Source organism: Silene latifolia, unplaced genomic scaffold (assembly GCF_048544455.1).
Source record: "Silene latifolia isolate original U9 population unplaced genomic scaffold, ASM4854445v1 scaffold_20.1, whole genome shotgun sequence".
Classification (NCBI taxonomy): domain Eukaryota; kingdom Viridiplantae; phylum Streptophyta; class Magnoliopsida; order Caryophyllales; family Caryophyllaceae; genus Silene; species Silene latifolia.
In genome coordinates this window covers 1771932-1784590 of record NW_027413163.1, presented here as the reverse complement: position 1 = coordinate 1784590, position 12659 = coordinate 1771932, and the positions used below count along the sequence as shown (strand labels likewise).

The window sequence follows — 12659 nt, the reverse complement described above, 5'->3', positions numbered from 1 at the left end:
CTATTAATACCAAAACTAACAGCAGATAAATAACCAGCATTCAACATATTAAAACGATGATTAAATTGCATAAACAGTAAATTAGGGCAAAAAGTAAATAAAGCAAGGAGAAGAATTAACACAAATGAAATGAAGTTTATAATAAAGAAAGGAGAAAGAGATTACAATCGTGCGAATCCGGCGTAAAGAACAATCAAATCCGAGCGAAATAAATCCCAAAATAAGGTTACAGTGAAGAGAGAAAGTAACGCAGTCCTGAAAATTAGATAAAAGCTAAGTAGTGAATAAAATATGATGCTGATGACCTAGCTAATGCGTGCTTAAATAGGAAAATAACTAAGTCCATAAGCTAAAATAAACTCACGGGCTAATTAAAGCCCACGACAGCAGAAACCACTCGATCGAGTGGAATAAAACCACTCGATCGAGCAAAACTCCATAACATCTACTCGATCGAGTAGAATAGTTACTCGATCGAGTAACTCTCTTTTCAGCACTTCTGGATCGAGTAGAAAACTACTCGATCGACCAACTGGGGCCATAAAAACCACTCGATCGAGTGGTAAAACTGCTCAATTGAGTCTTCTGTCTTCAATTCAGCTCAAATCCATGTCCGACTGCCTCGTAAACCGTGCCTTCACGCACTTCAACGCAGTATCTCACTCTGGAAAATCCCATCTCCTCTAAATGCATGCATAAAGGACAGAAAATGGTACGATTCCACTACTTTCGCGTTCATTTCTACAAAATGGACAAAACGAACCAAAGTAGCCAATTCGGGGTATAATGCAATATAAATAGTACAAAAATGCATGGAAATACGTGCTAAAATAGGCTAAAAAGACTATACAATATGCACGTATCAAATCTCCCCAAACCGAACCTTTACTCGTCCTCGAGTAAACTAAAATGCAACTAATGGAACGGAAATGAAAACTCGGAGCTAGCTTAACTTGTCTACTTGAACCAGTTTAATACAACAAAAATGAACAGTTATAGCTAAGCAGTCAATACCAAACGAGTTATAAGCTACTCAGAAATATAGCCAACCTATCGACCTTGCAAGACCAACAAAATTGGACTCTCTCGTGGTCACTCTTCTCTCATGAAGCAAAGGGTGAATGTTATATGTAAAAGAGAGAAGGAAAGACAGTCACTCACCTAACTGCGACCTACATAGCATGCATGCAACAAAAATGAAAGACAATTCAAGTACTAATGCACACACTCCAACCAATAATGTCCGTCACAGCCGAGGGCTTACAAATAATATGAGAATAGTGAGGTTGAGGTGAGAAAAGGCAAAACAAGTTATGGTAATGTGGACGTAAAAGCGTCCAGCTAGTTCCTAACAGAACCATAATAAACCATCCGAATCTCAACTAACTGAAAAAACTAAGTGCAAGTGCCCTTAATTTGGCACACAGCTCACTAAACTCAAACACAATCTCCTCAAAAATATGGAATAAGAATGAAGGAGTTAGACGGTCACAAACTTCCCTTTTTTTAACACCGTCTAAATGAATCACAACAAACAAATCAAACTTTTTTCAACTTTTTCTTTCTTTTTCTTCTTTTTCTCCACGTGAATCAGCCTCTCTTTTTTTCATTTTTTTTTTCTTTTTCCTTCTTTCACGTTTTACTCTTTTTTTTTTCAACTCTTTTTTTTCTTTTCCTTTCCTCCTTCCTTTATTTTCACCAACTCCATACAAAAGATACGGGCCAAACTGCAGACGGAAAAAGCATACCACAAAAGACATACTAAACTAGCTTGACTAGGCAGGCTCAATTTGGGATGTAGCTAATGGGTCAAAAAGGCAGGTTTTGGCTAAAGTGGAGCTAAATGGGTGAAAAGTATAAGGAAAAGGGAAAAATTTGCAAGCACCTCCTTGCATGTCACACCAACCACAAACCCGAATATGTGCATTTGACAAGAAATTGAATGTCATAAAAGTGCAAAAATGATGAACATGCTATGCAAGTAGTACTACTCTCAATTCCTAATGAACTGGTCATGAATGTCACCAGTTATGGGCTCTAAACCTCAGAATTTATGGAGTAGTTTGCCAATTTATCAGGTCAAGTCTAAACAGTCAGCTATATTTGAACAGAAACTCGTAGACTATGCGTATGATAAAGCTAATAACTATCAAAAGAAGTGCAAGGCTCAAGAAAAATTGACAAGTTATAGTGCATTTTCATCACGGAAATCTACCGTTCCGACTCAACCTATATGAAAAAATAAACGTGAATATTTTTGGATTTTTGAAGTTTTTCTAATTTTTTGGAATTTTTGAATTTTTAATGAAATAAATAAACAATGCAAAGCTGAAAAATAAACGTGAATGCATAACAAATGCAAATGCAGGCTCAAAAGAATGCAATACCCTCCCCAAACCAAAACGGACAACGCCCTCGTTGTCCTCCAGCATGTACACCAGCAGATATATACAGGGGAACGGGAATATACAACCAATAAAGAATAAAAGCAATAAAATAAAAGGAGACAAAAATAAAAGAGTAAGATATACATACAAAATGCGAACTTCCCCAAACCAGCCAGAAAACTGGGGAAGTGAGTAGACCAGTAGCTACCCATCAGCGTCGTCGTCGTCGTAGTCCACCACCGTGAACTCTGGAAAGGTACGGCCACTCATAGTAATGAGTTCGGCCATCCCCGTGCCCCGTAGAAGCTAACAAACCGACTCGTAAATGTCGAGTCTCTCAAGTGCCGATTTATCTAAAAATCGGGAAGGTAAAAATTCACAGCCTAGGAGGTGATAAAACCTCTTACGGTGTACACCGTTAATAAAAATTACATGCGGGTAGTCTGGGTGAGAGTCGAGGGAGTTATCCCCTCGAACTGTAACCGTGCCAGAAGGAGAAACAACTGAAGTGGAGGTAGCGGCAAAAGTAGAGGTAGCACGAGCTGGTGTAGCACGAGCACGCCCACGACCTTGGCCCCGGCCTCTAGAACCCGAAGTAGAAGCCCGTCCGGTGACGGTGCTAGGAACTAAGGCCGCTCTAAAGGCAGCTGCAACTGCAGGTGAGTCCGCCACAGGTGTGAAAACAGCTGCTGGAGTAGAGGCTGTGGCTGCTGTGGCCACCACTGAAGAAAGACAAGCAGCAGTGCTAGTAGTGGTGGTGGCCGTAACTGAAGTGGCAGCTGAAACAGAGCTAGCAGCAGTGCCAGCTGGCGCAAAGACAGTACCGACAGCTGAAACTAGGAACACAGGGACTGCGGTACAAACAGAAGTGGAGGCGGTGGTAACAGAAGGGACCTCCGTCTCAGGTAGGGATGGACTAGGAGTCTGGCTAGTAGAGGGCAGTGAGCTAGAATCCATCTCCCTGCGTCTCTTGCGTTTTCACTCGATCGAGTGGTTTAGAACTACTCGATCGAGGACTTTATGGATCCATCTACTCGATCGAGTAGAAATTTACTCGATCGAGAACTCCTCATTTGTGCTTTACTCGATCGACTGAACTGGAATCACTCGATTGACCACATTTCACTCGATCGAGTACAAAAAGTACTCGATCGAGCTCTTTTTCTCGTGTAAGCTCTTTAATTCGTCATTCTTCCTTTGAATTTGTGTAAAAATTCCCCAAACCTGCATAAAAACACTTGCACAAATATCCCAAAATACCAAATACGCAAAGTAACAGTCTATAGTCTCTATCTACTCTAAAAATTGTCTAAAATCTAATTGTCCTAATTAAAAGTAATAAAAGAAATTCAACGGAAATTCAAAAATTGTTTATACAAGTTGGTACACGGGGCATTTCCCCGCTCAATTTCCAAAGCAATTCAGTAGCCCCTCGGAGGGCTCCTGACTGGAGGACGTCACCTCAGTAACATTGATCGTCCTCTTCAGCTTCCACGAGCTTGAACTTGAATCATTAGGGGGAAAATAGTTCACATCCACATATGCTCGAACTTTTCTCACCCTTGCTCCTTTATCACCGGTTGTAACACTGTCACTCCCAACTTGACTGACATTAATTGCACAATGCCCTTTGACAGCTCCTTCATTGTCTTCATCCTGCACTGCAAAGAAGAAAAAAAAGCAGACGAACTTTCCTCCTTTTTGCTCTCAACCTGAGGCGGAGGGGTAACAATAGCAGCACAATGCTCCAAACTTTCATTTAGAGTGTCAATAATAGGGTCAATAGAAGAGAGGGCATTGCAAGGCTGAGCTTGCATGGGAGCCCTCCGGAACTTAGACTGATGGAATATCAGCTCCTCGTCCCCTACCTGAAAAGTCAACGTCTTACCCCCGACGTCTATTACTGCATGGACAGTAGACAAAGTTGGTCTCCTTAAAATAATAGGGGTATGTGCATCTTCGGGGATGTCTAATACAACGAAGTCAACGGGAATAAAGAACCTCCAGATCTTAACAGGTATGTCTTCTATTACACCTAGTGGTTGTGATATGCTACGGTCGGCCATCTGAACAGTCATGTTGGTGCAATTAAACTTTGTCAAACCAAATCTCTTAGCCAGAGACAACGGTAAGACACTCACGCTAGCGCCAAGATCGCATAACGCGTTATCAATCAAATGGGTACCAATATGACACGGAATCGAAAAACTACCCGGGTCTGACTGTTTTGGAGGTAACCTATTCTGAACTAGGGCCGTCTCTACCTCAGTCAAGGCTACCGTCTCATTATCACTAATATGCCTCTTACGTGTTAAAATTTCTTTCATAAATTTAAGGTAAGAGGGTACCTGTGTCAGCAGTTCGGCGAATGGTACAGTGACCTGCAAGCTTCTCAAGATTTCGGCAAATTTGCTGAATTGTTGGTTAGCTTTAGTATTCTGCAGACGCCTCGGGAAAGGAACCGTGATGGGTATCTCGAGTCCCTTATTTCTCTCTTCTAACGTGTCAGCTGGATCAAGCTCTGTATCCTTTGAACGCTTCTTTCCTCTCGAACGAGGTCTTTCAGGCGATTTCTCGCTTAATCGAGCACTAGCAGGCTCTCGATCAAGCTGCCCATCTTCCATACTACTCGATCGACCAAAATTCCCATTCGATCGAGTAGTTTCTTCAATAGCACCACTCGATCGAGTAGAAAAATCACTCGATCGAGCAGTTGTCTTTTCCTGTTCACTCGATCGAGTAGAAAATCCACTCGATCGAGCACTTTCTTCAGCAGATCTGCTCGATCGACCTCCAGAAACTAGTCGATCGAGCACTTTCTTAGCCGTCAGCTTATTTCCTTCGACAGAACACTGTTCATCAGCTATTATTTCCTTCCTCGGGTCTGATTTCAACATTTTCGGTCCCTCATATGAACGACCGCTTCTCAAATTGATTAAATTTACCGTCTTATGTGGATTTTTGTCAGTTTGTGATGGTAAATGACCCGGTTTCCTTGTAGATTGGTTCGCGGCTGATTGGGCAACTTGAGTTTCAAGTGCCTTGATGGATGCATCTTTCTGTTTATCACTCAATTGCCACTGCTTTGTAAAAGACTGCAGCATAGTGTTTAGCTCACCAATGTCACTCACCCCTCCAGAAGATGATGCTCCGTGATTAGGAGGAGGGAAGGAAGGAGGCTTCTGAAAGCCTTGTTGATTCTTATGTGGAGGAACATACGGCTGCTGTTGGTGCGGAGGAGGGGTAGGATTGAGCACATTTTGACTAGTCCACCTCAAATTGGGATGGACTGCCCCTTGGTTGTTGTAATAGGAACCCCCTCCTTGCCTATATTGTTGAAAGGCAAGGACTTGTTCCTTCTCCACAAGACAACCAACAACAGTGTGACCATCATTACTCCCACACCTCTCACATGTAACGGTCTCCCCTCTAGTAAGTATATGGACCGTCTGAGGCTCCCCAGCAGAATGTAACTCCAACTTGTCAAATCTAGCATTCATGGCTTCCAGCTGAGCCACAACCTGCTTATCAACTGCATGAACTGTTCTAATACCATCCCTCGGGTTTCCATACTCAAAGATCCGTGATTTGCCATCTCTTCAATAAGGGCCCATCCCTTATCATCATCGGTATTTTCCCGAATCTCCCATTAGATGACGCATCAAGTATGGCTCTGTGGTCATCGTACAGCCCATTGTAGAACTGGTTAGATATAAACCATGGGTCAAAACCATGGTGAGGAATAGACCTCACCAACTTCTTGAATCAGGACCATGCCTCATATAAAGTCTCATCGGGAGCCTGCTTGAAACTGGTAATCTTGGCCCTCAGCTGATTGGTGCGCTATGGAGGGAAATATCTCTTGTAAAAGGCAAGAGCAAGAGTCTCCCATTCTGTAACCCCTGCAGCTGTGCGGTCCAAATCAGTCAGCCACTCCCTGGTTGAGTTGGTCAAAGAGAAAGGAAACAAAACCTCCTTAATCTTGTCTTGAGTTACCCCCTTTATGGCGGGGATAGTAGAACAGTAGTCTGTAAAGACCTTCATGTGCTTCCTCGGGTCTTCACCTGCCACACCTCTATAAAGATTTCTCTCCACCAGATTGATATAAGAAGGACGGATGTCGAATGTGTTCCCATCCTCAGTTTGGAGATTGAAACCCTTTGGTATTGAGGATGCTTTGGGCACCGAGTGACTAGAAAGTTTCGGCATCTTTACTTGTTGATCGGCGAAAATAGGACTGTCTTCTGCGAAAAGAGAATGATGAAGCTCTGGCTCGAAAGTACTCAAGTCTTCCTTTCGTGATTTTCTCTGTAGACGGAGTCTATGCCTGAATAGTCTCTCTGGCTCTGAATCAGCTGAAACTAATTCAAACCTGTCTGACCTGGGCATAAACAATACTGAAAGAAAATAAGTAAGAACTGCCTCAAGGAATAAAAATTCCCTGAGATGGATAAAATAAACGAAACAAAGACAGATAGGGCAATTGCCTCCCCGGCAACGGCGCCAAAATTTGATACGTCTGTCGTGTACCTATCAAAAATAAACTATTTAGACTAACTATATAGCTAGGGAAGTCAGGTCGATCTCCTCAGGGAGGCAAGATATCTGTAGAAGTCCGTCTATTTGGTCACAAGTGGGGGGGGGGGTTGTTTGAATTGTTTTCTAAACTAAAGGTTTAAAGGAAGAGAAGTAGGGAAAAGAGCAGTAAAAGCAGGAAAATAGGTTTAAACTATCAGATAGAGAAGGGAACATGTCAGGATTTTGGTTCACTACGGCAGTCCAGTGACTCAACTGTAAACAACTCAGACGAATTAATGCAAGACGGATATGGAAAGGTCCTTTCGGTCCACTTTCTATCCTAAGATACCACTAACTTAACTTTCATCCTCGTCAGGGTAGTCTACTGTTCATAGCAGGCCTATTTAGTCCAATCTTTCGATCCAGGATTAATTTTAGCCAGAGTAAAAGGGTGACTCAGAAGCGTGCACTCAACTAAGTCGGTAAAATACAATTAAATTGCTATGGTGACAGAATCTCACAATTAATTCATCTGACCTATTTACTACATCGTCACATTTCTACCGTACATCCCCTAATCCCAACATGAAAGAAGTTTAGCTACTCATATTGCTATTAATACCAAAACTAACAGCAGATAAATAACCAGCATTCAACATATTAAAACGATGATTAAATTGCATAAACAGTAAATTAGGGCAAAAAGTAAATAAAGCAAGGAGAAGAATTAACACAAATGAAATGAAGTTTATTATAAATAAAGGAGAAAGAGATTACAATCGTGCGAATCCGGCGTAAAGAACAATCAAATTCGAGCGAAATAAATCCCAAAATAAGGTTACAGTGAAGAGAGAAAGTAACGCAGTCTTGAAAATTAGATAAAAGCTAAGTAGTGAATAAAATCTGATGCTAATGACCTAGCTAATGCGTGCTTAAATAGGAAAATAACTAAGTCCATGAGCTAAAATAAATTCACGGGCTAATTAAAGCCCACGACAGCAGAAACCACTCGGTCGAGTGGAATAAAACCACTCGATCGAGCAAAACTCCATAACATCTACTCGATCGAGTAGAATAGTTACTCGATCGAGTAACTCTCTTTTCAGCACTTCTGGATCGAGTAGAAAACTACTCGATCGACCAACTGGGGTCATAAAAACCACTCGATCGAGTGGTAAAACTGCTCGATCGAGTCTTCTGTCTTCAATTCAGCTCAAATCTATGCCCGACTGCCTCGTAAACCGTGCCTTCACGCACTCCAACGCAGTATCTCACTCTAGAAAATCCCGTCTCCTCTAAATGCATGCAAAAAGGACAGAAAATGGTACGATTCCACTACTTTCGCGTTCATTTCTATAAAGTGGACAAAACGAACCAAAGTAGCTAATTCGGGGCATAATGCAATATAAATAGTACAAAAATGCATGGAAAAACGTGCTAAAATAGGTTAAAAAGACTATACAATATGCACGTATCAGATGACACATCTTCCCCGGTGTACGAGGATTTTCTTTGTGCCATCTCATTTGTTCAGCAATGTTTTTTGCTGCATACATTCTTTGAAGTCTTGGAGCAAGAGGAAAATAAATTAATTGTTTTGTGATAATTGTTTCTTACTCTTTTGACCCGTCTTATTACACTTCTTGCCTTTTCCCTTCAAAACAATATCTCCCTCACATGTCTCATATCTACCCCTTTGACATTTCTTACACTTGTCAAGCAAAGCATCATCTCCCCAAAAAAGCATACATCCTTCAGAACATGCATCAATCTTTTGATGCGGAAGCTCAAGGCCTTTAACTACTTTTTTGGTATTATAGAAACTTCGCGTCATGACGGTATTGTCGGGGATAGCATCCTCAAGCAAAGACGCAATAGCATCAACGGCATTAAATGGCATATTAAACTCACATTTTAAGGTTACTATACTAGAGGCGGCTTGTAACAATGTCATTCTACTCCCTTCATATAAAGGTTTTTCTGAAGCCTTTAACATTTCAAAAAAGGATTTTGCTTGTGGGTTTGGTTCTTGTTCAATGATAGGCTCGTGGTTGTCATTATTAAAAATATTAAACTCCAAAGCATCAACTACCATATTTCTATATGGGTTATCATTTTGTTCGGTTTGAGGTTGCTCGGTAATTAGAGAATATGGTTCTCCATGACAAATCCAATTATAATAATTTGGAGAAAACCCATTTGTATAAAGATGTTCTTCTACTTGAATGTAATGAAAATATTTCAAGTTTTTGCATTTATTACAAGGACACCTAAGTTTATTTTCTACCAAATCATATCCATCTTGTTGTTTAGCAAACTCAATAAACTCAAGAACCCCCTTTATAATCTACCATTGGGACGTTTCCTCTTATCTACCCTATCTTCGTACATCCATTTGCGTTCCGATCTCTTCATTTTAATCTAAAAAAAATTCCAAACAACAATTTACTAGCAATTTACTAAACTAACAACAATTTACTAAACTAACAACAATTTACTAAACTAACAACAATTTACTAAACTAGCAATTTACTAAACTAACAACAATTTACTAACAACAATTCCAAACACTAGCAATTTACTAAACTAACATTATACTAGTATTATTAACACTAGCAATTTACTAAACTAGTATTATTATAACAACATTATACTAATATTAGACTAAATCTTGTAATTAAGTATACTAACATCATCAAAATCACCAATACATTGTCAACTACAACCCTAATTCAAATAATATCACCAATTTCACAAAAACCCCCAATTCATATTCACCCTAATTATCAATTTATACAAACCCTAACTAATTAAATATCATAACAACATCCAATTAACTAACTACCTTTAAATTAACATACTAAGAACACTAATATACTAAATAAACTAATTAAAATGACAAATTAAACAAATAAAACTAAAATTAATCTAAGAAATTGAAATTATAAATAAAAATACATACCTTCTTCAAATGAAATTAGGGGTAGTCGGTGGTGGGGTCTTAATGGTCGACGATGGTGGGGTCGGGGTGGTGGGGTGGCGTTGATGGCAGCGGCGGTGCAAGTTGGTGGCAGCGGCAGTGGGGTCGGGGTGGTGGGGTGTTGTTGATGTGCGTGTTCTTGGTTTTTTTTTTGAATTGGTAAAGTAAGAGAGAGGGAAAGAAAAGCTGCTTTGTATATGATATTTGGGCGGGCGACTATACTGGGCGACGGATGGCACTGCAGTCGCCAAAATAGCGACTAAAAGCGGTCGCTAGTTCACATATTCGGTCGCCATGTACAGAATAAAACGGTCGCCATTTTAGCGACTAAAAGCCGTCGCCCGCTTTTTTTATTAGTCGCCAATTTCGCGACCATTCTTTTCCGTAGCCTAGTTTGGTAGCCCGAGAACGAAATTCTTGTAGTGTCATTTTCATGGAAAAAACATGGAAATATATCATTTCAATGATTGAATCTCTCAGATGTAACGAGATTGGCAGTGATATTTTTAGGGTATTTTTTTCTTTGATTACCTCCCACCGGTGGGCACGGTATATAATTGCCCACCGGCAAGAGAGCGGAAGCGTATTTAGAGACCTTAAGAATGAGTCTCTGATACCATGATAAGATTCTAGAGGAGAGACGATTGCATAAGGGAGAATTGTATTATTGATGTTGTGACTTACATGATTATGGCGAAGGTATTTATAATACCTCTCATCTTAGAATCTTAACCCTTATTTGGCTAACCCTAATGGTAGCCGGGTCTAGTATAGGCCCAATCTCCTAATACAATTACCTATTAATGGTCCAGATCGCATATTGACAACGTCTAACGTTTCAAAATTTACGCATAAAAATAAAGAAAAATGAGGGTGTAAGAGAAAATTATTATTTAAAGAGATTATGAGAGGAAATGGAGAGAATCCATTCCCGTTCTTAATTAGAATCCCTAAACTATTAAAAATCACGTTTTTAATCAGTTAAATTTTGTAAAGAAAATCGGTTTACGATTTACTAACCGATATTTATGTTAATGATATGACAAATTATTGCCAAAAAAATGAATCAAAACTATATATACTAAACATTTAAAAGAGACACATTAGAGCATTTTGGGTATGTAAGAATGTTTTCATTAAGTTTAGGGATACCACCGATATTTTTTAAAGGCGAGGAATACCATGTAGAATTCGAAAAAATAAAAAAAGTACCATATAGAAAAACCCAATAAGTTTTAGAGTTTTATGCCATCGAGATTATTTCCAACATTACCGTTCCCGTCGCCAACACGTCCGGAAGTTATACTTGCGATAATATTGCCCATAGTTTGGTTAGGGAGTGGAGGTGTAGTTCTCGATTGTAAACTTATGATAAAGGAAAGCACAGTAGGAATTGGCTGAGGTGGGGCAATGTCTTCATTGTTGTTTCTGAAAATAGCACCCATGGCGTGCATCCAGACGAACCCCACCACGGCCTCGAAGTTGGACGGGTTAGGGACCGTCTCACTTACAACCTTAGCTTTAAGTTTGTTTATCACATCATTGTTGAATTTGAAACTCTTCACCAATACTTTAATAGATACATTGTGGTGATGCAACAGCCTAGCAGGAGCTAGAACTCTTGCATCATCACTCACAGTTTCAACCCGCTTCTCTTTTGGAACCGGGGGGAAGACCTTGACGATGGTCTCGAAGTTGGGTTCCACTAGGTCCTCGTATCGCCTACTAGCTAGAGCAGACCAATAATTCAGGAAGTTTGATAGTGAGGTGGCATCAATGAGCTTATGGTTGGAATAGCACCGGATAGCAACCCCACCACACACACACACAAAGATATTAACCTGCAAATTTTATTGTAAGACTGTCGTACCTGCTACCAGAAAAAAAAAAAGTAACAACTTTATGAGTGACCACTTCAAGACTAAAAATGACTTCTTCTTTTTTTCAAAGTGGTAACTTTTAGAGGAAAAAAAAAGCTTGTACAAGGGACTTGTTATAACCTGAAAAGCGAGAGGATCAACCGTAGTAATGGGGAGTTGCCCAAAGGAAGCGATATCTTCAGGAGGGAGAAGCTTCCTTCCAATGTCAAGCTTGCGAGGCAAATTGAGATAGTCTTTTAGTTGACATTCGACACAAGTGACAATAAAGGGTATCCCTTGGTCGTTGCAGGAGACATTGTATTCATTTTCGAACCGTCCTGCTAGAGGAAAGAAGTGAGTTAGTGTTTCAGAAAGAGATATTTTTAAGCTTGTAATTATAGGACTGTTGAGAGTTGTTTTCATAGATTCGTTATTGGTGAATATTAGAAGCCAAGGCACATGAATGGACGGAAAGCTTTCGTCAAGGAATGATAGTGTTATGGTTTTGCGTTCCGGCGGTGTAGGGCACGACGGCTTCACGGGGTCGTTTGATATTATTTCTACTCTTAGTTGTGCCTCCATATTTTTTGTGTTATGATAACAAGTTCTCGACACAACTTTTATATCTGAAAATGATAGACTCGAGTACTAGCTATTCAATTTTTTCAGTGTACGCGTCACGTGCAAAGTGCATGGATGGCAAATGGGTGGTTCAATCAAAAATCTCCAGCATATTTAATTTTAGTCCATGTCGGACCTAGCCAAGTGGCTACTATGGCTCAACTAGACGCGTTAAATAGGTTAATTGTTGCAGATATAATAACCCGGATATTTGGAGCAACCTTAGGATGCGTGAAAGGATCTATAGGTTTGACAAGAGGCTACTCGTGAGTAAGACATAGTTGTACATGAACC

The 12659-nt window shown here is 40.2% G+C and overlaps 1 protein-coding gene across 1 annotated transcript; it reads right to left on the bottom strand.

Annotated features, from left to right (window-relative positions):
- Positions 1-11120: 11120 nt before the first annotated feature.
- On the bottom strand, positions 11121-12326 carry LOC141638470 (vinorine synthase-like). The gene is made up of 2 exons (XM_074447884.1): positions 11886-12326; positions 11121-11726 (listed from the first exon to the last, which is right to left on the bottom strand). Exons 1-2 carry the CDS (start codon positions 12324-12326, stop codon positions 11121-11123), a joined length of 1047 nt encoding a protein of 348 aa, XP_074303985.1.
- Positions 12327-12659: the final 333 nt, after the last annotated feature.